The following is a 27,013-nucleotide window of genomic DNA, read 5'->3' as shown; positions in this document are numbered from 1 at the left end:
TCCCCCTGGCTGGCCATTCCCTGGCAGCACCAAGAAAGGTGTCGGGGGCGGGGGAGCACTGGGGGCCGGGGGTCCCCGGCATCTCCTGCCCTCAGGAGGCGGGCTCCCCACAGTCCAGGAGGATCCTTCAGAAAGAGCCCCCCCCTTCCCCCCAGCCAGTGGGATCTCTGCTGTGGCCAGGCTCTGGCTCTGGGGCCCACCATCACCCCAAGGGCTTGGCCCGGCCAAATGGCTGGGGGGGCTTCTGGAGTCTACACACTCTGCAAAGGGGCTGGCCCTGGGGCCCCACACTGAGGAGACGGGCTCAGGAGGACCCCGAGGGAGGACCCCCAGGGAGGACCCCGAGGCAGGGCCAGGGCAGCTTCTCTGGACCGCTGGGCAGTCTCCCTTTGCCAATTGGGGCACCGAGGCCAGCTGCTCCGCCGGGCGTGGGAGGCTGCGCACTTCTGAGGAGCCGGGTCTCCGCCGTGGCACAGAATGCCAGTCTTACCCATGGGGATGAGGGCGGGGGGGGCGGAACTGGAAAAAACAAACTTCCAAGTTTGCTTCTAGAGCAAGACACGTTCTTTTAAACAGAGAAATGGCAACTCCCTACGTCCATTGGGAGGCCCGGGCAGGGGGCCGCTGCAGCTACGGGGGGGGGGGCCCGGCCCGGCTGTGGCCCCTGACCTCCTGGGGCTACTTGGCCTCCGGCCTGAAGACTGCTGCTAGAAAGGGGAGCCTCCCTCTTGATGCAGAAGCCTGATGCCAGAGGGCACAGGGGCAGAGGGCACAGGGGCAGAGGGCAGGGTTCTCTGGGGACCCCACAGGCAGGCAGCCCGTGCTGCGCTTGGTGGGAAAGCTCCAGGCCAGGGGCCTCAGTGACGGCCACGGGGTGGTCCAGGCCCCTGCTCATCCTTGCCAAGGACGAGCCTTCGGAAGGGAGCCCTGCCCGGCCCTCGGTCTGCGGGCCTCTCCTGAGGGAACTCTGGGGGTCTTTCCTTCCCTTGTTTAGTAAGACATGATGGAAGTGGGGGGGGGGGGGTCTGGGAATAAACAGGAGACAGAGAGACAGAGACAGGGAGGGAGACAGAGGGGGAGGGAGGGAGGGAGAGTGGGGGGGTGGAGAGACGGACGAGGAAAAGGTGACAGAGGGCAGCCCCCCCGGCCCCCCAGCAGCCAGGAAGCCCCCGGGGGGATGAGCCCGTCTCCCCACTAACAAAGCTGGAGGGGCGGGGCAGCTTCCTTGGCGCTGCTCGCTGATGCTCAGTCAGGCTCCTCTGCCAGCAGCCGTGGCCACCTGGGGGCCCCTTGGTGCAGCCCCCTCTCTCTGGGGGGCTCCCTGCCCCTCCCCCCCATCGTTCCCGGGCTGCAGATGCTAACAAGCGCTGACCCAGTGAGTGCCTTCCTCCCCCGGGTCGGCTCCTCCGGCTTCCTGCTCCCAGGCCCCCCGGGCGCTTTCAGGGACAGGCCCCGGGGGTCCGGGCGCTGCCGGGGGTCCCAGCTCTTTTCTAGGGAGGAGCGTCAGGAGCTGCTGAGGCCACCCTGGAGGCCCGAGCCCCCTGGGGGCCAAAGGGGCCCCATCTGGGACCAGGCAGAGGCTGGCTTTGGGGGAATGTGAACGAGGGGGGACCGTGAACAAGGGGGGACCTTTAGTCTCATTCTGGAGAATGTGAATGATACTGACTGAGGACCCAGGCCACGGTGACTCTGAGGGAGTGGTCAGCAGAGACCCCGGACCCAGAGACACCTTTCCAAGGGAGGGGGGGGGGCAGAGGGAGGCAGGGAGGAGGGCCACAGGAAGAGGGCCGCAGGGAGGAGGGCCACAGGGAGGAGGACCACAGGAAGAGAGCCACAGGAGGAGGGCCACAGGGAGGAGGGCCACAGGGAGGAGGGCCACCTTCATGAAGATCGGGTGGATCAGCCTGTGTCCAGGGGGCAGGAGCTTGCCTTTGGGGAACCTAAGGGGAGGAGGAGGGACGGACAGGAGCAGCTTTGTGCTCCCCCAACTGTGTTCCAAAGTGGAGAGGGGAGGAGGTTTGGGGAGGACGCTGGCACAGAAGCCAGCTCCTGTTCCCATGGAGCTCATGGCCAGGGTCTTGGGCTGTGCCTCAGGGGCTTGTGCTCTCCAAGCTGAACTTCAGAGGGGCTACCCTCTAGTTCCTGCTCGGGGGGCCTGTACCAGAGACCCTGGCCCGCTGAGGGCACGGCCCCCATGTTCTAGACAACCCCCTTTTTCCTGCATCTGGCCTGGGTCCTCCTCCCCCCCCGGGCTGATGGTGAGACTTGAAATTAGGAGGCCAGCGGTGGGCATAGGGAGGCCGGCGGTGGGCACAGGGAGGCAGGGCCGGCCCAAGGGAGCAGGAAGCGGGCAGGAAGGAGAGCCCAAGGCGGGCTGGGACCCCCCGAGGAGCCCCCAACTTGGTCGCCCTGGCTCCTTCCCTCCGCCCCGCTCGGCTCCGGGGGTCTGTGGCTACTGTACAGAAGGCATACAAAAAATACATATATTCTCTCTGGAGCCTCCGGAGCGCCCGAGGCCGGCCCCCCGGGGCGCCCCCCGCCCTCACGAGTGGTGGCTGTTGATAAGTCCCCGCAGCTGCTTGGCCACGGTGTCGATGAGCTTCTGCTTGTCCCGCTCATTCTTCCGGAACTGGGCAAACATGTTGTTCTTGCGGCTGGTGTCCTTCATCCTGGGGAGAGGGGAGAGGGCGCGGAGTCAGGGGGCTCAGGGGCTGCAGGGCCACGGCCCCCCAGTGTCCGGAGGAGACGGACCCGCTTTGGGGGCACCACGGGAGGTCCCTGCCCTCCTCGGGGGCTGCTGAGCCCCAGGCAAGGGGCCTCAGACCCGTCCTTAGAGTGTGGATTCGGGGACAGGTGGGGAAAGGCCCTCCACCCCCTCCCTACCCCATCAGTCAGGGCTAGTGAGCAGGAACCAGAGCCATGGCTCTCATGGGGAGCGGGGGAGAGAAAAGCTCAAAGGCAAAGTTATGGGGGAGAATGAAAAGGAGGAGGAGAAACCCAGGGTCCCCCCGTCCAGGCTGCCTCTGCTCTCAGGGCCAGGCCTCTGGGACCCTCTGCTACCTCGGGAGGCCAGCACTTCCCCTGGCACTGGCCCCAGCAGGGGGATGGGGCAGCCAAGAAAGGGGCGTGAGGAGTGGGGGCTGTGCCCCGAGGGGCTGGGGTCGAGACGGTGAGCCCCGCCCCGAGCGTGGCAGGGTCTGGTGCCCGGGGCTGGCCCCTCGGCAGGGCACAGACCAACTGAAGGGACGGTGTTGGTTAAAACTGCCCCATAGGGAGAGGATGGGGACACGAGACGCCCTCGAGGGCCCACGTCTGCCTTTGCCGGCCCTGGGGAGCCCATGGGGACCATAGGCAGGAGTTCCTGGAGCTGCCTGCGGGGGGGGGGGGCAGACTGTGCCCCGCGGGCCGGCCTCACTCCCAGCAGTGACCTCCCCAACTCCCCTCCTGTCCCTTCTCTGGGCCAATGCCAGCCCCTGCGGGAGGACGTGCCTGGGGGGACGAGGTCCGGGAGCTGCTGGTCTCCTAAGGGGGACCCTGGGCTCAGGCCAGAGACTCAGGGGCGGCAGCGGGGTGGCTGCCTCCCCCCCGGGTCAGGCCCCCCCCCCAGACCCCTTCCCCCCCTCCCCAGCCGGCCCCTTCCACGGCCCTGCGCTCGAGGTGACATAACGAGGCCGGGGTACTCTGGGACATGAGATTCCCACTGTCCGGAGGAGCAGTGGGGGCAACGCCAGTCCTGGAATCGGGGAGAGCTAAATTCAAATCCAGCTTCCGACCCTCGCGGGCGTGTGCCACCATTTACTCTCGGCCGGCCTCGGCTTCCCGAGATGGAGGCCCCCATGGCACCTGCCTCCGGGGCTGCTGAGATAACCCTCGTAAAGGGGGCTCTGTAACGCCGCGGCACCTTCCCAGCGGGGCATGGGGCCCGGGGCCCGGGGCAGCCGGGGTCAGGGCCAGCTCGAGGCTGGGGGCTGCCCCGCGGTCCTCGGGACCCGCGTCTGCTTCCTCCGCAGGGAAGCTTCCCGCCGCAGCCCCAGGAGGAAGGAGGGGAGAAGCAGCCGCCCGGCGAGCTCCGGGGTTAGTAGGTCAGCTGGGACTGAGCGGGAGCAGCCGCGTTCTTTAGTGGGGGCATTAAGGGGAGAAGCAGGACTCAGTGCCGGGAGAGGGCGGAGGCCCAGCCGACTACTTACTCTCTGGATATCCTGGGTGGGGGGTCCCGGCGGGGAGAGAACCACAAAGACTTGGTTACAATGGCAAGGAGGCTGCCCGTGGGCCCCAGGCCCCAGCCCCCGAGCCGGCCCAGCTCTCCCGGGGTGACCCCCGGCCCTTAGAGCCCTTGGCCCCTGCCCCTCCCAGAGCCAGTCTCCAGCCCCGGAGCCGGCCCAGCTCTCCCGGGGTGGCAGGTGACCTCCGGGTCCATCTCTGGGACGGGGCACTCCACTGAGGAGGCTGGGGGCTCCCACTGTGACGAGCCCCCCTGGGGGCTGAGGAGCTGACGCCTCCCAGAGAAAGGAAGCTCGGAGCAGGCGCACCCGGGCAGCGGCAGGAGGGCCCAGCGGGCAGGGTGGGGTTGTGCCCCTCCTTCCCTCAAGAGCACCCCGAACGCCCCTTCCCGTGGAGGGGACGCCTTCCCAGAAGGGACCGGGGCCGCGACGGGACACTGGCCCGAGGAGAGACCCTTTGGAGGAAACTCAGCTTGATTTCAAACAGTCAGCACAACTGACCTCGCACACAGGAACGTTGGGCTTTGGGGTCCCCCCCACTTTCCAAGCATTTTCAGGACTCTGGGAACCTGGAGCTTAGAGCAAGGCCGGCCTCGGGAAGGGGCTTCGGGGGGCCCCCCCATCTCCTCAGAGGCCGGGGCCCAATCCGGGGCCCGGTGGCTCCCTGCACTTCTCTGGGCCGGCTCCCTCGGGCAGCTGTTTCTGGGGAGCTCAGGCCCAGCCTGCCCCCCCCCCCCGCCTCCCCATGGCCCCCCAGGAGATACTCACTTTTCAAGCAGGGCCAGGGCTGTCACCGGGTTGACCCGCAGGTACTTGCAGGTGGGTTGGCCATAGTCAGCGAGGTATGTCGACCAGTCCCACTGGGTGAAGAGATCCAAGAGCTGCAAGACAGCCAAGGCCCAGAGTTAGACTGATCACGAGCCAGAGCCTGGCCCACCTCTGTTACCAAGGAGACAGAAAACCACGCGAGGACCACCACGCGCAGAGCACGCCCCCGCTCTCCGAGAACGGCTCCAACGCTGGCTGCCCAGGCCATCGCTGCTGTCGGAGGCTAAGAGTCCAGGCCCGAGCACACAGTAGCTGCTTCATAAGTGCTCAATGACCAAGAGTCTGCCCCTAGAACCCAGACGTTCTTCCCTGTACTCCCTCCCAGGGCCGGGGGCACCCCCCTCTCTAGGGCCCAGATTCATCATCTGTCAGTGAGCACTGACTGGAGGGGCTCTGAGACCCCTTCCTGTCTCCGGACCTAGGAGCCTGGAGTCTGCTCACGAAGGCAGGTGGGCAGGGAAGGGAAGGAGGAAGTAAGAATTTTTAAGTGTCTACTATGTATCAGGCCTTGTGCTAAGCACTTCACAAATATTGTCTCATTTAATTCTCACAATAGCCAAGTTGGGTGGTTACCATTACTATCGCTATTTTTACAGATGAAGAAACCGAGGCAACCCACGGCCGACTGCCCTAGACTCACACGGCCGGTAAGTTTTTGAGGCTGGACTTGAACTCGAGTTTCCTGGCTCCCGGAACAGCCCCCCCCCCCAAGCCCCTCGAACACCAAAGGAAGTCTGACCTTGAAAAACTAATTTTTTAAAAAAATATGCCTCTTGTCTTTACACTGTAACGATTTCAATTCTCCCCCTGCTGAGATTGAATCGCATCTCCTCATAAAGCAAAAACCTCCCAAATGCTAACAGATTCTCAATTTCTTAGGTCTTTCCTGCTCTTTTAAAGTATTGGAAAGCGTAAGTTTGTGGATGATTATTAAGTTCACAATAAAAAGAGTTAAAAAAAAAAAAAAAAAAAAAATCACCATGAGTAACTCTGACACTGCATGTACGACACTGTCCCAGCGACTCCCTGCCCATCTAAGACGACTTCAAGAAGCTGCCCCACGAGAAGGACTGGGAGTTGTTAACCACTGCGGGAAATTAATGTTCCCAATGACTAATATTAGGAGAAATGCAAATTAAAACGCCCCTCAAGTTTCTCCCAGAGCTCTGGCAAATAGGCAGAGAGACCGATAATAGCTGCCATTGGAGGGACTTGGGAAAGACGAGCTAGAAATCAATCTTTTGACCCAGAGACTCCACGCTAGGCATTTAACTCAAGGATGCCAATGACAAAAAGAAAGGCCTCCCAGCCACCGAGACATTTAGAGCAGCAGAGTCTCAGTAGCAAGCACAAATGTTTCGTTTAGCCCCCTCCCCCCAAAAAAGAAAAAACTCCAGTCTGTTGAGTAGGGAATGGTTAAATACATTATTTGTGAATGTAACAGGGCATTGCTATGATGATAAGAAATGAGGAAGATGATGAATTTTTCTTTACATTAAACATTTTCTCATTCAATTTTAAACTTGGAATTCTCTCCCTCCTTCCTCTCTCTCCCTTATTGAGAAGTTAAGGAAACACACAGGCCTTGACAAATACATAGTCACTCTGCGTACACAATTTCTGCATCAGCCAGGTTGGAAAAATGGAGAAAAGCAAATCTGCGTTAATCTGTCTCCGAGGCTAGGGCTGTCCATTGAGAGCCGTGTTCCATCAGGACTCCTTTGGAATCGTGGTTGGTCCTGATGTTCCGAAGCCTTTCCAAGGTGGTTAGCAGTATCTGTGCAATTGTGCTCCGGCTCACATCCCCTTGCACCAATCCATGTGGGTTTTCCTTGGATTTTCCGAGCCTGGCCCTTCATCCCTTTGGACAGCTCAGTATATTCCACTGCCCCCATGGATTCTCAGTCATTCCCCAAAGGATGGGCACGTCCCCCAAGGTTCCAAGGCTTTGCCACCATACAATGGTTTTGCCCATGGGGGCCTTTCTCTCCTTCTCTGACCCCTTTGTGGAGGGCACAGATTATCTCTGAGGGGTCACTTAGTGGGGCTCTGACACGCCCAACCACGGGTCCCACCTGCCAGCGGCCCTTGTTTTCTCCCCAGCCTCCCGGATGAAGGGGCTTTCGGTTACCAGCTCTGTGATCTCCCTCTGACCCCGACTCTCCCCAGCTACGGCTCTTTCACCTCCACTGCCTTTCAGGCAGCTGGAAGGGATTTCCAGACTGAACCCAAGAACCTGCAGGCTTGGGAGCTGGGGGTTATCAGAGGTACCCCCTCTCCGACCCACACGTCCCTCCCCTCCAGACTCCTGGGACACCTTCTCCCAAGCCCTTCTCGCCTCCCGGGCCTGCCCTGGGAAGGAGCATGCACGCCTCGGCCCCTGAGATGGAGTAGGGAAGAGCGGTGGGCAGGAGATGGAAGAGCGCATGTGCAGTGGCTGGCCCTGCGGTTTGTGGCTTTAGTGGCAAGGACAGGGTGAGACAGCCCTGGGATCGCCCTGGGAGCGTCCAATAGTGAGGACTCCGGCCGGCACGCTCCATGAGGGCCGGGGCCCCAAGGACTGCGGAGTGTGAATGGTCGTTGCCAAAGAAGGGGTGGGGGGTGGGCTCAGAACAGAGACCGGGAGGACCCACAGGGGAGAGCCTGGAGGCTGAGAGGACGGAGGGAAAGACAGAGAAATGAAGCTGGGGCCTCCCCGTGGTGATCCTGAGGGAGCCGGGGCTGACATGGGACGGAGCCCAAGACGTCTGGTAATGAGGGGACAAGCTCGGCGTGCATTTCTGTGGGTGCTCGCTCCCCATACTGAGGGCCCGGAGGGACGGGTGGTCCCAGACCAGACAGGTGGGGAAGGGAGTCCAGACTGGCACCTTTCCTGCTCACTTAACAGAGCCCAGAAGGAAGCCCCTGACGTGGAAGCCAAGGGAGCTGGGACATCGGTCCTGGCCCGTGACTTTCTCCAGGGGCTGTGTTAGTTGGCAAGTAGAGGGACTCTGACGCTGGGAAAGACCCAAGGTAAAAGGAGAAGGGGATGGCGAAGGATGAAATGGAGTCACGGAAGCCAGGAATGTGAGCTTGGACAGAGCAGGCCTGGCGTGGTGCGTCTGGGGGTCAGGAGCCCTCAGAGATGACTGAGCCACAACAAAAGGGCCCCCTCCCCATCTTTTAAGGCAGCCAGCGGGGGCCAGAGCACTCATGGAGGTGGGCTGAGAGCAGGAGGCCCTGAGTTCAAATCCAATCTCAAACACTTACTAGTTATGGGAAGCCTGGGCAAGTCACCTCATCTGAGTTCATCCCAGCTCCCAAATCTGTGAAACCGGCTCCTAGGATGCCATGAGATGATCTGTGTGAAGCACACAGCCCGGTGCCCACATGTCACAAACAAGAGCTCGCTGTGGGGGCTGTGCTGGCCCCTTCCCTGCCTGCTTCCCTGCACTCCTGCCCCGGATTCTTCCCTCAAAATGCCCCAGGCACCCGGCAGGAGACCGGCTGTTGCTCACCCACGGCTCAGGGAGCCTTTCTAAGGTCTGGGAGCAGCGGCCAAGTTGGGGCAGGAGGAGATGCGGGCCGGGCCCCCCTGGGGCTGATTACGACAAAGCCCTCTGTGAGTGTCCTGGACAACTCGGCTCGGAGTCCAGGAGGGGAGCGCCCGGGCCAGTGGGCCGGCCTAGGGGCGGCAGGCGACGCTCAGGGAACCCTGGCCCACTCAGGGATGCTCAGGGACGCTCCAGAACTCTGCCACAAGGAAACGGCTCCTGGGCCAATCCATGTCTCCCTTCAGACATTGTCTCCGAAAGGTCTGAGAATCAGGGAAGAGGAAAGACCTGATCCCAAGCCTGAGGGCTGGGGAGGAATCGGGTCTGCAATATGGTTCCTGAGGGAAAACCGCCCCCTGTGACTAAGAGGTGCTGCCCACCCGATGGGGGGGGGATAAGACGGGCAGCCCAGGCGTGCGGGCCTCGGGGTCCAGGGGAACCCCTCCACACTTCGGTGTGACCTCTGGGGATGACTCATGGCCAGCCTCCCCCTTTGGGGTTCCAGGCTTTACAGATAATCCTCTGGGGCTAGGGCCGGGCAGATAAGCCCGCATTATCGGAGAACTCGGCCGCCTTCGTGTTTCCTGCTGTTAAGACGGGCTCTGGAGTGGGGTGATTAAGGCTCTGAGCTTAATCGGAGGGGAGGGCACTCGCATCCTGAGGGCCCTGCCCCTTTGGGAAGGGATCCTTGGAAAATGCCCTTTCCCACAGTGAGTCGCTGGGTCCTAGGGCATCCAAATCCCAACCCCACCCACTCATCCTAGCAGGGCATGAGGCTCACAGAGGAAATCGGGGGGCAGCCCAGCAGGGCTGGGGCCCTCTGAAGCAGGGAGCCTCGGGGCCCCCAATGCTCTTGGCCCCTCCCTCTGCCCCGCCGATGCTCCAAGAACTGGGGCCCTCTGGGGGTCCCAGCACCAGGGGCTGTGTGGTTCTCCTCCGGGCCAGCTCAGAAGGGATGCTGCCCTCCACAAGGGCCCTCGTGGCCTGGGCGAGAAGCGCTTTCTCCCTGTGGGAGGGCAGGGCCCCAGGACTACGGGTCTCACTGACGCGGGATCCTCCATCCTCCTGATTCCTTAGAACATCCCACCGACCTCCCACCCGCAGGGGCTCGGACCCCAGGCTCCCGGCTCAGGTCAGGGCCCACATGCGCCCCTCAGGGCTGGGCCCCCAGGACCGGAAGGCCCAGGCTGAAGGCTTCAGAGGAAGGCTTCCCCGGGACCAAGGCAGGCTCCCCCAAACCAAGGATGTCATAAGCAGCCAGAAGGGACCTCTGGGCGCCGCCCCGAATGAGGCAACAGCTAAGTCGGCAAAGCCGGCTCCTTCTCCCAGCCCCAAATGGCGAAAATAATTATGGGCGGCTTGTTTCCCAGGGAGGTAAATGGGCCAATTAGTCGGGGTGCTCCGCGCTGAGAGGGATGACTGGGTAGGGGACTGGGCGATTATGGGAAGGATTAACTCGCGGAACAACAAATGTCATCATGAGGACGCTGAGGGGAGTCTCTGCCGCCTGCCCGCACTTTCCTCCCAGCAGGAGCAGGGCAGGGCTATTATCCCGGGTCACGGCTGAGGAAGCACAACTTCTGAGAGCTCAAGGAGTTTCCCCCAGTGTCGGGCGCTGCGAGGAGATGCCCCCGGCCCCGGGGTAGGGTCTGCACCCACCACTCCCGGAGACCCTGTCCCCCTCCTACTGCGTGTGGTGCAGAGACTGTGCGGGAGGGGCCCGAGGCTCCAAGGAGACCCTTCTCCAAGGAGAAATAGGGGCCCAGCACCGCACAGAGGGGGCCCCGCTCTCCCGACTCTGGGCCTCGGCTGCAGCCTGGGGTGGCCCCCCACAAGGAGCAGAAAGGGGGGTACGTGCTTGCCTTCATGGCTGCTGAAGCATCTCTTAAAACTATACTGGGGGGTGAGAAGCGGCCCTCCAGGACTCCCCCAAACTTCCCCCGGCTGGTCCCCCGGAGCTGCTGGAGGTAGAGCAAGAAAGGGGCGGTTCCGGCTCCCTCTCCTTCCTTTCCATGAGCAGCTTCTAACGGAAGGGGAACCCCCGGGGAAGCCTGTCAGGGGAGTGCCCTCGGGAGGCAGTGTGGGGGGGCCTCTCACTTCTCCCCCCATCTCACACCCACATAGGACAAGGCCCTGGAGGGGAATGGGGGAGAATGGGAGGCTGAAGGGGGTGCAGAGGCACAGAGAGCTAGAAGGGGCCCAGTGGCTGTTTGGGTCAGAGATGCGACTTTGGGATTCTAGTCCGGCTTCAGAGGCTTGCGGGCGGTGTGACCCTGGACAAGCCTCCTGTCTGCCTCAGTTTCCTCATCTGTAAAGTGATCCCAAACCACGCCAGGAGCTTTGCCAAGAAAACCCCAAGCAGGGTCACACAGAACCGGGCCCAAAGGGCCATGGCTCGAGGTCACGCCCTGGCCCCTCTCCCTCCCGAGCCAGAAGGCAGGACCCTCGGCGGCTCCCCGCTCCCCTTGGTGGCTCCCCTGCTCCCCTCAGGGAGCCGTCCTGGAGAGCGGCGGGGGCAGCTCCGGATGGGGCCCCACTGGGCAGGCTGTGCCCGTCAGGGCCAAAGTGCGGGGTTGGGGACCCTCTGGGGCCCAGGGTCCGGGGAGGGGGCAGTGCCAGGAGTCCTGCACTCAGAGAGCACTGCCCCAGAGGGTGCCAGCCGGTGCTGGCTGCTGGCAGGATGACTTTGCTCCTCCTCTTTGGGGATGCCCAGAAGCAACAGCAGCTGGCCACAGAAAACTGGACGCCAGCCCAGGCGGGAGCCAGCTACGCCCTGGGAAGAGAGGGCCCGGAAGCAGCATTCTGTCAGAATTATGGAGTGTCGGTGGCAAGCTGGGTGCTGTGCAAACAAACCAGGCAGAAACCACAGGCCCTCCCCGGCCCAGCTGAGGGCTCTCGGGCTGGCCGCCTGGGGGAGAGCTCGTGAGGAGGGGGCCCTGTTTTACAGATAAGGAAACTGAGGCACAAAGCTGTGGGGCGTGTGCAGTGAGCTCTCTAAGCTGCGGCAGGAGGGAGTTAAGAAAGAGTGAAAGGAAACGTGGGAAGAAGTGGGTCAGGAGGCTTCTGGGAGGGTTTTCACCTCCCATGGGACTGGATCGGTACGGTTCAGTCTAAAAGCCCACAGTGGGACAGGCTCCTTTTTTGGAGGCCCCTTCTCGCCCCCTGAACCCCACAGGTCCGACCTACAGAGGCGGAACACCTCCTGGTACCTGGCTTGGTTCTGTTTCCCTGATCCGTCCGACAGAGACCTGACCCAGACAGTCTTTACGATCCCTTCCCAGTTGAAGGCGACGAGCCCCTGATCTCTGGGTGGGAATCCGAGGGCTCCTGGCCCGGGGCCGACAGGGCAGCCTCGGAGTCGGGCCGAGATGCAGCCCGGTGACTTCCGCCTACTCTGCAGGACCAGTCGCTCCCAAAGGGCTGTGCCCTGGTTTTCTCTGGGGGCAATTGGGGGGGGGGCTCATTAACAGGGGATTTACTGACAGCTACCAAAGGTTTCCCAGAAAACCTGGGAGGACTTGGACGAACCGATGCAAAGTGAAATCAACAGAACCAGGAGAACGATGTGTCCGCTCACAACAATATTATGGAAAACTTTGCAATTCTAATAAATACAACAACCGAGTATAGTTCCAAAGGACTCCTGGCTAAATGTGGTCCCGGCCCCCAGAAGGAATGATGGGACTCCTGACACACATCTCCCCTTCCCGTCTTCCCCGGACGAGGTGAATGAGGGCATTTGCACGACTACCTCTGTGATGACCTTTGTTTCCCAGCCCTCTCAGCGGAAGCAGAGGGAGAGGAGGAGAGTATGGAACTGAAGAAAAAAAAAGGATTTTAAAAATAAAATAAAGAGAGGGAGAGGAAGGCCCCAAGGCAAGAAGGGGACTGGCTGAACGTCTACTGGACGTCTCAAACTGGGCTTCCTGCGAAAATCTTCATCACATTTGAAACTGAGCCCATCACCTTTCTCCCACCTACTTGGGCTTCCCAATTTCCCCACTGCCCTTGAGGGCCCCACCATCCTCCCAGGCTACCCTAATTTTCAGGAGGGTCCCTCTCCTCTCCTCGGCTCAGTCCATCCTTTCCCGACCTTTCTTAAATCATGTCTTCCCCCAGTGACTTTCCCCAACACATCCCGGGCAGCCCTTGCAGGTGCGCACATTACTCCGGTCCCTGAGCCCATACCCTCCTTTCTCTGGATCCCCGGCCTTTAGCAGGCCCTCGCTCACTGTTTCCTGAGGGACTGATGGACCTGGAGAATGGGCACGTAAGAAGCAGAGCAGAGCAGCGGGGGCTGAGGGGCTGGGCAACCCCGGTTTGGGGGAGCACCGACGATCCTGTTCACTCTTTTATTACTTTGCTCTTCCTCGCGGTGTCACCTTCTCAGACCCCTTCCCACCCCTCCCCCCCTGTAGCCCTAGCCCCCTGGAGTTGCCGGGTTCTCATTAGGCCCGCTGTCTGTGCCCGAGGCCGGCCCTCCCCCTGGTCAGTGCTCCCTGGATGGCCACCCCCGGCCCCTTGGCTTCCCACTCTGCCCACAGACATCTGCTCCTGCTGCCTTCCTCAAATGCCCACAGGTGGGGGGGGGGGAGAGCCAACAATGACGTCACTCTTAGGCTGTGGGTGGCTGGCGAGTGCCCACTGATGGAGGTCGGAGAGAGCTCCCAGACTCCGAGTCTGGGGGTGACACAATCTCATGTACTCGTGTAGTAGAGGGGGAAACCAAGTCCCCGTGGGAGCCTGTGCTTGCCCGTGGCTGAGCTGAGATCTGCAGTCACGTTCTGCTGACCCTATGGGCTCTCTGGCTGCCCTCTTCCTGCTAGGATTTGGGAGGAGAGGGGACTTTGTGGGAGCAATGATGAGGGTCTGTCTGCAAGGCTGGGAATCACGTCCCTAGCGTCACGGAAGAGATTTCCCGATGGGCAGGGGCAACTGCCCCCTGCCCCCACCAGAGGCCTTCCATCTGAGGCAATCGCCTCGACTGTACAAAGGAGCGCTCTCCACTTCTGGGGCAGGCAAAGAGCCCCACAGAGACAGGGGGGTCCCTCTGCTCAGACCATCTGTGCCCCTTCCCCCTCCCTCTCTTTATTCTGGGTGGGTGGGGGCCAAGAAATGCAATGACCTCACGCTCCGGATAGGTCTGGCTAGGAGGGAAAAGGAGCCAAAGTCCGATGTCCTCCGGGGCCAGGCTGTGACCGAGGCTGCTGGAATCATGGGCTCCCCGGTGGCCAGGCTGCTGCCCTTTGGGCAGGGTATCAATACCTGGGGCTCAGGGCCCCTTTGCCTCCTCCGGGCCCACGCCCCTGGTGTTCTCTCCAACGTTCCCCGTCCCTGTGGGCCTGGCAGTACCGGCCCAGCCACCTGCCGCAGTCCCGGGGCCCACGTCGCCTCACCCGGGTCTGGGCTGTGTGAAGGACGAAATACATGGTCTACAAAGACAACGAAGGGTTAGGGGACCCAATGGTTCCCTTCTGGGGGGGGGGGGTTCGAGTCAGAGTGAAGCTCCCTCTGGCTAACACTAAATACTGGGACCAGCTGTGAGAGCCCCAAGGATCTCATGTTCAGAGCCGGCTCAGGCCAGGACCAGAGGAGATCAAAAGCCAAACTTTCTCAGGATGATAAAGAGACCAAGTGAGCCAGTGGGACAGGTCGTGGAAGCCTGAAGATGCCTCTTGGAATTTTGGGCAAACCACTGAGTCTTGAGGGATCCCCGGGCAACTTTGGGGGCCCGGAGCTGGAGGTCTGCTCCAAAGCTGTCATGGGCAGGGTTCCACAGCGACAGAAATGATTGGCTGGGGACCAAGGGCTGGTGGCTGGCTTCTGGGTCCAAAGGAAGCTCAGGGCAAAGAGTGACTTCATGAAAATCCCAAAGGATTATGGTCAGTCGATGTTTATTAAACACCTACTAAGTGCAATCTAAGAGTGCTTCTTGTGCTAAGAGTTAAGAACACAAAGATGTGTAGAAACCTTCAAAGAGCTTGAAGTCTAACAGGTGAGCCCGCTAAGGGTAACCACTAAGTTTAAAGAGGCCGTCGGGGATAAACTGGAGATAATCAGCAGCGGGCAGACACTGGAACGAAGAGGGACCAAGAAGGGCTTCTGGCAGAAAGGAAGTCTTAGCTGGGCCTTGAAGGGAGCCAGAGCCACCCGGAGGCAGGGCTGAGCCGGATAAGGGCTCTGGGCAAGGGGCCGGCTGGAGCTGAATGCTCCTGAGCACGCGCAGCTGACCGGTGTTGGAGAGGCCGGGAGGACAGGGCAGTGACTCGTAAGGAGACCGCCCTGATGCTGAGTCTCCTGTCTTGGCAAAACTCCCTCCCCAAGAAACTCGCTGACTGAGGAAGAATGACTCATCGTCCCATTACAATGCCAGGCTGTGCCTCCAGAGGGATTGGGAGCTGGCCATTAGAGGATTGCTCAGATTTTGTCTGGGATGGCAATCGTGGAAGTGGCAGGAGCCTCTGGCCCTCCTCATGCTTTTCTGCCCCATTCCAGGTACTCCCACTCCTGGGATTTGGAGAATACCAGTGTCTGACCGCAGTCAGCATCTTCATCATCATCCCAACCCTAAAGAAACCTCAGCGCCAGACTCTGGGGCATCCAATATTTGGGGGTGGGTCACAGTAGTAATGGGAGGCAGCAGGGATGGAGAGATGGCCTTGGAGCCAGGAAGACTTGCACCCATCCTGGGGGGAGGGGAGGATCCTGAGCAAGAACCAACCTCCCATGGCCTTGGGCAGCCAATTCCCCACAGCTGGGGCGCACAGCAACTGCTGGACTGCTCTCAGAGAGGGGGTTTCTCTAGGAGCCCCCTTATCAATGAAAACACGAGCACACCATGACAAGAGCAAAATCACCCGAGCTTCTACAGAGCTTCCCGTGAAGCATCCATTCTCCCTTCTGGCCCCCACCACGACCCCAGTCTGGGGCCTGTTACAGGCTCAGAAAGGACAGAGGCCATGTCCACTCTCTCTGTTCCCGTGTGTTCAGTCACCACAGTAACCTGAGGATGGCAGCGCCCAGGTGAGCTCCCAGGCCGAGGCTCCAGCACCGACCTGGACACTGCATCTGTCCCTGGGAAACAAAGACCTGACGGACGCCAGGGCAGCGCCCAGGCAAGGATGCCCAGGTTCCTCCCGGCTATTCCCAGAGGACCGGCTCCTTTGACATTTCTCTGTGACCTCAATTTGGGAACTGCTCTACGGCTCAGACCAGCATTCCAGGCTCTTTGTCTTTGCATTTCCTCCTTTATCATTCTTTGAAAGTGGAGACAACCGTTTCTGACAGGTCTGCTTGCGAACTGGCCAAGAAATCCAAGGCATGGGTACTGTCTTCAGGATTGGCCTTAGGAGCAGGTGAAAAGGGCCATAAACATTTCGAGCTGCTCTATCAATCAGTGGAAATGGAGCTAGGTTTATTCCCTCTGTTAAAAGAAGGCGTTAGACCAGAAGATGTTCACTGAACTTTCTGGAGATAGCACAAGAAGAACAAGCTAGCTTGTGTGACTGAAAGTCTTCCCCCTTCTGGACCTCAGTTTATTTATCGGTAAAGCAATATCTGCCCTGGCTTGGTCACAGGATTATTGTGAAAAATGGGCAAGAATGGAGAAACAACTTCGAAAAGTTAAGAATCCAATACTTATTATATTAAGGACATGACAGAAAATGACAGGAAATAATGGCACGAGGCTGCTATTAACTGGATTACGATACAAATTCTGTTTTAAATACAAACTTTTTTCTTTTCTTTTTTTAATTAGTATTTCATTTTTCTAAACGCATACAAAGATGGTTTTCAGCATTCATTTTTGTAAGAACTTGGGTTCCAAATTTTTCTCCTTCCCTCCCTTACTTCTCTCCTCTCCTAGACTGCAAGCAATCCAGTATAGGTCAAACATGTGCACTTCTCATCATGTTGCATACAAAATGTCAGGTCAAAAGGGGGAAAAAATAAGAGAAAGAAGAAACAAACCCCAAGCAAACAAACAACGATAAGAAAAGACGAAAATATTATACTCTGATCCACATTTAGTCTCCATAGTTCTCTCTCTCTATGCAGGTGGAACTTTCCGCCACAAGTCTATTGGACACAAACTTTCTACGTGAATCGGGAAAGATTCACGTAGAACTACGTGGTGGGAGCCGTGAAGGTGTGGACAGAGTCCTCTTACCTTATAATGCTACAGTGAAGATTAAAAGTGGGAGATGGAGATGGAGAGACACAGGTGGGGAGAGAGGAACAGAGAAAGAAAGAGAGGAGGGAGAATGGGAGAGACGGAGAGAAAAGAAGGGATGAAGGACCCGAGTGAGCAGGGATTCTGGTACAGCTAGCAGGCCTGGGTCATGGAACAGTCAGAGCCATCAGGAGAGCCTGAGTTTGAAGAGTGAGTTTTCCTGTTGAGCTGTCACTTGACCTTCTTCAAATCCCCTTGGTGCCCTCTGGGGCTAACACCAGCCAGAAGAGCTTTTCTGGATAACTACTTCTCTTTCCCTGCTTTAGACACAGATATGAAAACTGCCCATTTCCTGCTGGAAAATCATCTTGGGAGGTATGGCATCCAAATGATTAAAAATGAGAAAAATTTGGGATGGATCCTTGTTATCAAGGAGAGCATCAATAATAGGGAGCCAACATTTTGAACACCTGGGATGGGGGGAAGAACAGGTCACTGACAAGAGAAAGTGACAGTTCAATCCAATGGCAAAGGCTCCCTTTTGGGCAAATCTTGTCCCCTGATTAAAGAGCTACTCTGGAGAGTCCTGCCCCGTGTCGGGAAGGAGAACGCCAGCATTTACAGAGAGGTGCACCCCCCTCAGGAAGAGCTTTCCGGTTTACAAAACTCTTTTCTCACACTATCACACCCATTTTACTAATGCAGAAACAGAAGTTCAAGAAGTGCAAAGGAAGGAAATAGAGCGGAAAAAAGGGTCTTGAGTCATGCCATAGAAAAACTGGTTGGGGAAACAAGATGTTTAGCCTGAAAAGGAGAAGGTTTTGTGAACTTGAGGTCTGTCACGAGTGCGAGTCAGACTTGTGCCCGTGGCTTCGGAGGAAAGAACCGAGCACGATGGGCAGGAACAACAAAGCCAGGAAAACCCAAGCGGCTCGTTAAGTGGCAGGGGCTGCCTTGGGAAGTCGGGGCTTTCCTGAAGAACACCTCGAGTAAGATGGGGGGGAGGCAGCTTGGATGATCACCAAGATCCCTGGCCCCTGTAACATTCTGTGGTTTGCTTCTATCATCAGAAGGTGGATGCTATGTCTGGATTTAAATTCCACCAGGGAAAAAGAAAGGGAGGCATGTTTTGCAGACTGGCCATTTTTGACGAATTTAAGCACAAGAGAGAAGCTCCTGAAATTGCCCTCAGATCCTGGTCTTTCCCCAGAGGGTTGGCTTCCTTGCCTGTTCTAGACCATCACTGAAAAGTTATGAACTTCAGGGATGAGGCTACGTGACACAGAAGGGGCTACATTATACTGCTGGGGGTGGGAAAACCATATCAAAGCCCATTTCCGAGGATTTCAGTGTTTGCCTTTTCAGATTCCTTTGGCCACAATCCCTTCCACTTCTTGCCACCTGTTCTGTGGCTCCTCCCCTCTGCCATCTGGGAGCCTTCCCTCACCTGGGTCTACCGACTCCTTCCTGTTTGCTCAAAGCATAGACTTGTTGGTTCTTCTCTCCTTCTCAACTACATGGTAAAGAGAGCATGCTGTTCCTCCTTTTCCCCCGTCTCACAGAGCCCGACTCCTTCACTGAATTTTTCATTATTTTCTATTCATATTTCTATTAACGACTAAATTATCCACTGCTAACTTTGCCAGTACGCAACAGAAAGCCCATGTAACTCACTATAAGAGACTTGGGGTCTCTCTTCACCTGACTCCTGGGAGTCTTCCTGAAGGCCCTGTTGACCTTGTCCAGTTTAACTATGAACGTGGGCAAGAAAGGCTCACAAGGGCCTGAGGAGAGATGTTGGTCCTGAGGGGGTGAACAGTTAGCGTCCATGATGCTGGTTTTGCTGCTGGGAACCTTGAACAAATCACTGCAGGCCTTAGCCCCGAGACCTAGCTGACTTCTCTAGGCAGGTGACAAACGTACTTGAAAAACCCAGGCGGAAGTGAGCTAGTAAATGTGCCATATGTGGCCGAGAAACGTGCAGACTTCTCCCTAATTTTACTTAGCAATGAGGTTTATCACAGATGACTTCCCTAAAATTCCTATGGGGCATTTCACCTTTTTCTGGTTTGCTTTGGGTCATGCCCCCGACCGACGCAGGGAATGCGGCGGTGTAAACTGACATGTCCCGTTAGTGTGGTTTTGTTGTCTGTTTCTCCTTGTGATTAACAGAGTTTTTCCTTTAAAGAGCTTTGCCTCAAGATGCATGGATGTTAACACTGAAATCGACTTACTGTTTGTTGCCTTACAACACAGTATCGTTCCCCCTTATCTCTTTTAATTAAATTTATTTTGCAATTGCCTTTCTTGAAACCACAATTTTACCACTGATTGTGTGTGTGTGTGTGTGTGTGTGTGTTCAGCTGAGACATTTTAGAGTTTGTTTTCACTTGTGTGTTCTTAAATCTCAAGCATGTTTCCTGTGGGATTTTACTTTCTAAATGACCCTGTTAACTTCTTTTCTTTTATGGGTGAGTTCATCCCATTCACATTCAGTTATAATAGTTAATCGCTTATTTCTTTCAGTTCTATTCTTTGGTACGTTTCCTTTTCATCACACCCCCCTCTTCCTGTTAAAGTTATAAATTTTCCTTTTTTCCCCTTTCCTCTTAACCTCTTCAATATCTCTTCTCCAACCTTCAGGTTTGTTCTGTTTTTGACTGTTCCCTCCCTGAATCTGTCCTATTATGTTCCCTCTTTCCTCTCTTCCTTTTCCTGCATGCACCCTCTTGAGTTAAATATATACCTACCTGAAACTCTCTGTGTACGTACACACACATGCTCACATGTACATGGATTTTCTTTTGTACAACTGAGACACAAATGAAGGTAAAAAGAAAACTCCTCTTCCCACGCTTTGCGCACAGTCCTATTTGCACAACCCAATTATGTGTTTAACAAGTTTCTTTATCTTTTCTCTCATTTTCACTAACAAAAGAGAAAAAAGGAAAAGAAGAAAGGGAAAAAGAGCTAGCTATGTGGTTTCCAGGGTCTTTTCCCTGGAAAGTTTCCAGGGTATTTTCCCAACAACAGACTGTCTCTGGCACACATCCGAGTGCTCTGCCTTTGTCCCCATCATTCCCCCTGAAGCAGGTTCACTAAATCCTTCCCCTTGCCCTGACCCAGCATCTCCACCCATCAATGGCTCTCCTGTCTTTCAAAGTCCAAGTGGCCTCTTTCAGGAAGCTTCCCCGTACGGGAATCAGCTGCAAACAGGTACTACTGTCCCCGGGGTTCTGGAAGCTAAGAGGGCATGCCGGGCTTGTTGTGTACCCTCCCCAGCCCCCAGCTGACTGTGTTATACACAGTAGATGCTTGATCAGGACTTGCTGGATGGAAGGCACTTGCAAGGGACACATGCTAAGTATTTTTAAACAACAATCTCATTGCCACAAATGTTATTCATGGAGCTGTGAAAGTAACTTAAATCACTGTCCTGGATAATCATAAGAGCATCTGTGTGACTCACTGGGACACAGAACGGGCAGGAGAATGCCACCCTGGTGCCCCTGCCAACTAGGGGGCCCCTTCCCTCCTCCTCCCCTCCAGGGACACGGTGTGCCGTCTGCATATACCCAGACTCTGGGTCTCTGCCCTCTGACTCCGGGGCCTTCCTCCTGCATCACGCCCAATTGGGGAGGGACCGCCCTCAGGGAACAGAACAAGAGCTCCCCTCCCCTTGCAGGAAACAGGACTGGCTCCCTCTGGGCACAGGCTTTTGGGGAGCCCCAAGGGGGGACAAAGAGCTTTCCCTGCAGCAATGCTGGGAGGTCTGTCGTGTAAAGATGGACACTTCCACCCTATGAATGGGAAACAAGTTCAGAGGGGCTACATGACTCTAGGTGCTGGGGTTAAGCCTCACCCCCATTTCCTGGCTCTGGGCACCAGGTCATGACCCGAGCTGAAGTGTTCCCCCCCAGGCTCCACACCAGGCCCCGGACACCCAAGCGGGCCCAAGGATACAGTTTTAGGCCTTTGGACAGTTCCATCTTGTGGAGACTTGAGTCAGCTCCCACCCGTATCCCAACTCAGCCCCCTGCGGGTCAGTGATCACAGAGCTGACATGTTGAGTAAGGATTCTTTGGGGGGTCCCCAACACCCCCAAGCTTGGGGCCATCCCCCCTCTCCTCCACTCATGCTGAAGCTCTCTCTGCTGCATTCTGAATCCTAGCTGCAGGTCCGCTGGCCTCCTCGGGGCTTCCCTGGCTGCCACTTGCCAGCCCCAAAGCCAGGTCTTGGGGGACACAGCTGGCTGCTTCCTCAGGGACCTGTACCTGGTGTGTTACCACGGCTGGACAGGAGAGTTCAGAGTTCAGGCCCCACCTGCCTGATATTTTCCTCAAGCCCACAGTCCTAGCTGACTGTGATCTCAGAGGCAGGGGGATGTCCATGCGGGGTCGGACCCTGCAGATGGGCCACAGGAAGCTGAGGGACCCCTAGGACCCCAAGCAAGGTGAGTGGGCACTCTGGCAGGTTCCAGGGGCTCAGGTCCCCCCATCCTTCCTGGGTCTGTCGGCAGCCCCATCTGAGGACCGTCCCCCAGAGGACTTCCCTCCAGGCTCAGCCAGAAGCCACCAGCACACTTGCCAGCTGTCAGCAGCCTGCTCCGGCCCAGCTGTGGGGCTTCAGGCCCCCCCAAACAAGCCTCCGCCCTGAGCCCTGGGCCAGGAGCATCCCCCCACATGACCTGGGGAGAGTGAGCGGGGCAGCAGACCCCACGGAGCCTGGGGCAGCCCCCTGAGCCAGCAGCAGGATGCGGGGCTCCCGGGGAGCCCTCAGAAAGGTGGAAGGGCCGGCAGCAGGATGTGGGGCTGCTGACAGTGGGCCAAGCCGAGATTAGCACGGGCTCTCCACGCCAAGTTCACTGCAAGTCACATTTTCCCTCTGTTTACACTCGGAGGGAGAAGCGAGGCAGGGGAGCAGGTGACCTGCGGTTCACCCGGCGGTCTCGCTGCCCTCACCTCTAGGTGAACTTCCCCATTATCTCCGACGAGATTCACCTTGGGCTGAACTTGGACGGGCTCCGGAGCCGCAGTCACGTAGCCGTGATTAAACATTATAGCACGGCCATAAATTTGCAGCAGCGTTACTGTGGCCTGCTTCCCCGGGAGCGGAAGGGGGCCGGGAACGCGCCGCCAGACACACACGGCCCGGGCCCCGAAGCACGAGGCCGGGGGGGCAGGTGGCCCAGGCCCTGCAGCCCGGCCGTCCCAGGGACCTCCCCAAGACTCCAGGTCACAGAAGGACCCGCCCCAGGCCCGGGCCTTCTCCCCACCCCTGCCTGTTCCTAAGGAGGCATCTCTGGCAGGTGGGGAGGACATGGACCCACACGCAGGGCCCCAGCTCTGGCAAAGGCCCACAGGTGGGGCCTGGCTCCAACACGGACCCATACATGGAGGCCCCAGCTCTGACACAGACTGCCCTGGGGCCTCTCCCACCCACCTCCTCTGTCCCCGCTCTGGGAGGTGTCCAGACAGAATCCCTGCTCCCCCGTCTGCGGGCCCTGGGCCCCTGCGCTCTTCCTCCTGGGGTGAGCCCTGCTAACTCCCTCCTCTGTTGGGAGGGCGCCCAGGGCCAAGCTCCCCCTTCTCTCCTCTTCACCTTCTCCACCTGCTGCCTATAGACAGCAAATGAGTATCCATTGGGGGGGGTGGAGGGGGGTGGCTAGCAGGCACGATACCCAGAGAATCCTTGGGATCTGAATTCAAATCCTGCCTCAGACATTGCCCTGGGGAAGCTACCTCACGCCACCTGCCTGTTTCCTCATCTGTAAAGCAGCCGGAGAAGCAAACGTTAAGCCCTCCAGTAACTTTGCCAAGAACACCCAGAGCGGGGCACGAAACCTGGACGTTCCTCACCAAGATCAACATTTATTAAGTGCCGACTGAGTTCGCCTCCAAATCATCCACATTGCCCATGGTGTGCTGCTGGGTCTCCTATAGGTTCCTGCCTCTGCCCAGGGTCCTCCCTATCTCAGAGCCGCCCTTCTCTGCTCCCCCTCCTACCTGAGGCCATAGCCGACCCCTCCCACTTCCCTTCTCGGCTCCCTCTCTCCGACAGTCACCCCTGAGGCTTGCCAAGTGCTTGGTACAACACCACAGGCCCTGAGGTGGGCACTAGGATCCTCGTGTTTACTAAGGAAGGTGCTGACGGGTTAAGTGACTTGGCCAGGGCCCCACAGCCAGGACATGGGCTTCCAGGTCCGGCACTCTGGCCCTGGGCGTCCGGCTCCCTTTCCTGTCCTCCAGCAGATCGTTCCCAAGGTCCCCCAAGTCCAGTCTTTCCCTCTCCACTGGTTTCTTCCCTGCTGCTCACAACGCCCATTCCCTCCATCCTTAACAAACTCTCCCTAGTGTGAGGGACTCCCACTGGGCTGTGAGAATTGGGGAGGGGGCACTTTCCAAGAAACCCACGACGACCCATGTTAAGGCTGCAAAGCGGAGTGAGCAGAACCAGAAAAACAACCTGCACAGCAATGGGGATCTCACAGAAATCGTCCGTGACCCTCGCAGCACAGCGGCCCCCCAGTCCCAAAGGAAGCCGGCCGACGGGCTCAAGAGAACAGGCTGAAGCCTCGTTTTCCCTCCGTTCTTCCGAGCACAGCCAGGGAAGTCTGTATTGGAGGACTCCCTACTTGTGATGGTCTTATGGTTCTCGCCTTCTCAATGGGGAGGGAAAGAGGAGACAATCCGGAATGGAGAGTAACTTCCAGCCGACTGGAACCCTCCTCCCTAGATTCCAGGGGCCTTCCAGGTGCTGTCTCGCTCTCTCCCTTTCCTGGCTAAACTCCGTCTGCTGCCCTTCCCTCCACGATTGGGCTTCCAGGCCCTCTGAGAACCACCCCTGCTCTCTGCAGTTTCCCAGGGCCTCTTCTTCGCCTAACCCAAGGGCTCCTTCTCTTCCCCCAGGGCCCCCTTCTTCTCTGGTTTCTGGGACACTTTCCACATGTTAGTCGACCGTTCTTTCTCCTCTGCTGGATGCCCAGGATGGGACTGCCCTTCGGCGGGCTGCCTCCCGCAGCCGTTGGGTCCTGATGGCTCCAGCTTCTTGAGCTGCAGCCTTCCTCCTGTGGCCCCGCTTTCTGGCCCTCTTCTGTTGGGATGCGAGCTTGCTGAGGGCAGGGAGCACTTGCTGCCTCAGTGCCCAACGACGAAGGCTTCCTCAGACACTCTCCTCCTCTCGCCGGGTCCTCCTGTCCTCTGCCAGGGGCCCCGCCCCCTCTCAGCCCCCAAGCTCCCAGCCTCAGGACCATCCTTAGACACACGGCCTGTTGCCGAGTCCCGCCGCTTCTACCTATGCTGCCCCCCCCTTCACCCAGAGCCACCCCCCCCCCTGCCAGACAACGGCCTTCACTGTCCCTGTCACTCCCCACTCTGAGGCATCCTCTACACTGCTGCCCCGCGCCTTCCTACTGCCCAAAAAACTCCTTATTAGCTCCAGGACCCAATAAAACGCCCCACTTATCTCCAAAAACCTCATGTGTGACGCCCATGTCCTGTGGCTCCCACCAACTCCTCCAGAGGCCACGATCTGGAAGGCTGTCCCCCAGCGGGCTGTCCCTGCCCCCCAGCCCCTTTCGGGGCTGTCTGCCGCCCACCATATCCCCCTTTCCTGGTCACCTGCAGGCTGTCTTCCTCCCTGACACGGTCCCGGTGCCACAACGGGCCTGACGATGTCGGGCGCAGGCAGGCTAAGGAGGAGGATCAGAAGGAAGCCTTGGAGCTGAGCCTCCCTGGTGCGGCCTCTGTCTAAGGTACCCAGGAGCTAACCCCCCGCGGGACCAGGCTGCACCAGGCCCTGGATCTAAACCCCAACTCCGGCTTTGGGCGAGATTCCTCCCCTCCCTCCTCTCTAAAATGAAGGAGTTAGGCCGGGGGCTCCTAGGGTCCTTCCCGGCTCGAAGTCTGTGACCCCGTGACGTGGGAGGGGAGTGTGGATCCCATGGGGGACGAGGCGGCGGTACCAATGGGAGCGTTCTGGGATCTTCCTTGGGCAGAAACAAGAGAGACGGCGACAGAGACGGGACTGTGGGAATGGTGGGCAATGACCCGGGCCAGGAGGGCCCATGGGGGTCCCAGACAGACCCACTGGGGCGCAACCATGGCTGTAGAGGGCAGGACACACAGCCTCGTGCACAGGGGACAAGGGCCCAACATGTGAGGCAGGAGGGGTCCAGAGAAAGCCGGGGAGAACAAGGAGAACCACACTCATGTGCCACGAGACGTGCAGGGGAAGAATGGGGGCTCTGAGCCGGATGACGTGTGGCTGATGGCCCCTTCCCCGTGCAGCCAATGGCCCCCACTCCTGTGCAGGCTCCCAGACAGGCAGGTACCGGCCACTGGCTCGCTCTCTTTGTGAATCTCTTCCCCACAATGGCTCCCTGGGCATAGAAGGGAAGATGTCGGGGGTGAGTGTGATGGAACAAGAAGAACGAATGAAGATGAGACCAAGTTTGAAAAACAACATTTTCCTCCACATTGTGGAGCAGCCTGGTATCTGACTTAGCTGAGTAATTTCAAATGAAGTCCCGCCCCTTCCTCTTTGCTTTACAAGAGCTCCCCATTGCACCAAAACAACGTTCTTTTTTCTTTTTTGAAGGGAAGCGAGGGGGGATCCAGGACCTGGAGGGATTTCAAAGGGTCTGTGACCTCAGATGGGAAAAAAACCCACATGTTTATTTTCACTCGTCTCTAACTGAAATTTAACATTTCCTTCTATTATGAATTCTTCTTTTTAACAAATTATTTTATTTTTCAAGTAACAAGCATTTTTTTTCTACACTGTTCTCTGGGGAAGAGGAAGGGAATAAACATTTATATGATCTAAGTGCTTCATCCTCACAATGACCCCTACATGCCATTATTACCCCATTTTTCAGACGAGGAAAGTGAGGCAGGTGCCTTGCCCAGGGTTACACAGGCCAGTCAGCGTCTGGAGGCCCCAGAGCCACGTTAGCCATGTCCCAGACAGCGCCGCTGCTTTACCTACTTTCAGTCTGGCGCCTCTTTAGCGGGGGGCTCCGCCTTCCAGTGGTTTATCACGCTTTGATGAGTCTCTCCAAGTCATTTTTCTCCCTAATGTCATCCTTTTATCCACTGCTCCACTAGCCCTGCTCACCCCACTTTGCTGCAGTTCCCAAGTCTCTCCCGTCTCTCCTGAGCCCGGCCACTCCATCACTCTGTACACCTCCCCCGCACTGCGCTGTTAGCCATCCCCAACAAAAGGACAATGCCCTGGTTTCTGGTTTGGGCTTATGAAGAGTTGCTGTAAATATTTCCCACATGTGGATCCTTCCCTTTGATTTCTGGATTTGGACCCAGCAGTGGCACACAGGGCAAGCCCAGTGTGAGAACTTTCTGGGCATCCTCCCAAATTGTAAATCGGCTTTCCAAAAAACTACCCTTTCCATCCTACCTCAGTAGCCCCCTGTCCAAATTCTAGCTCTGATCTCTGATGGGATGGAGGTTTTGGAGTGCCACATTTTAGGAATCGCACAGAGACCCCGTTGTAAGTATGTCAGAAAAAGCTCTATGGGGTCTTGGAAGATAGTGAGACGCCATGTTATCCAAAAAATAGTTGGAGGGACTGGGCGCTCATGGCTTTAGGGAAGGATTATGATGAAGCCACAGAATCTGGGAGCTTGAAGGGACTTAAACAAGGAAACCTTTAAAGACCTGAAAACTCCTGCAGGTAAGTGCAGACCTGAGGCATCCTGGGCTTTCAGCAGCCTCTGAGGGCCCTCGGTGAGGAGACATCCCACGAGTGGAGCTGCTCCAGAGCCTCCAGGGGTGAGGCAACAGCCCAAGGGCCTAGAACTTGAAAGCCCGGCCCTTGCAGGCCCAGCCATGCTGGAAGTGGCTCCAGAAGCCTGGGGGAGAACTGGAAGCACAGGCCAATTCCTCCCATCATGAGCCCCTCTGAGCAGCTTCCTGTGAACCAGTCTGCATCTTTGGCTGCGAAGGTGAGGAGCTGGTGGGTGGCCCGGCTCAGGCTACCGGGTGACCGCTGGCTGGTTCGGCCTCTTGGGGGGCCCATGGGACAGCCTTTCCTCAGAGGGCTTTAGGAGGCTCCACTACCAGGAACGGGATCCAAGGCTCACGGCCCCTCCTTCCCAACTTCCTGCCCGGCGGTCTCTCTTCTGCCTCTGGGCAGCTGGGCCTCCAGTCGGGGAGATCTGAGTTCCAATCCAGCTTCAGACAGGCACTAGCTGGAGGACTTCAGTCCATCTATCTCAGTTGCCGGTGTTGGTGTGAAGGCCG

The 27,013-nt window shown here is 57.9% G+C and overlaps 1 protein-coding gene across 4 annotated transcripts in view; it reads right to left on the bottom strand.

Moving 5' to 3' along the window:
• Positions 1-2,228: 2,228 nt before the first annotated feature.
• The window catches only part of EXOC6B (exocyst complex component 6B), a 490,548-nt gene continuing 465,763 nt past the window's right edge, over positions 2,229-27,013 (bottom strand). For 2 of the 4 annotated variants that reach the window (XM_031949716.1, XM_031949718.1), the window contains 3 exons: positions 4,989-5,101; positions 4,188-4,199; positions 2,229-2,669 (listed from right to left, as the gene is read on the bottom strand). In XM_031949716.1, the coding sequence (XP_031805576.1) occupies positions 2,543-2,669; positions 4,188-4,199; positions 4,989-5,101 (252 nt within the window). In that variant the 3' untranslated portion in view covers positions 2,229-2,542. The remainder of the gene's footprint in view (positions 2,670-4,187; positions 4,200-4,988; positions 5,102-27,013) is intronic. The other 2 variants (XM_031949717.1, XM_031949719.1) reach the window with 1 other exon arrangement.

This window comes from Sarcophilus harrisii, chromosome 2 (assembly GCF_902635505.1).
Source record: "Sarcophilus harrisii chromosome 2, mSarHar1.11, whole genome shotgun sequence".
In the NCBI taxonomy this organism is placed as follows: domain Eukaryota; kingdom Metazoa; phylum Chordata; class Mammalia; order Dasyuromorphia; family Dasyuridae; genus Sarcophilus; species Sarcophilus harrisii.
The sequence above is the reverse complement of the archived record's forward strand: the minus strand, read 5'-3'. Positions and strand labels throughout refer to the sequence as shown.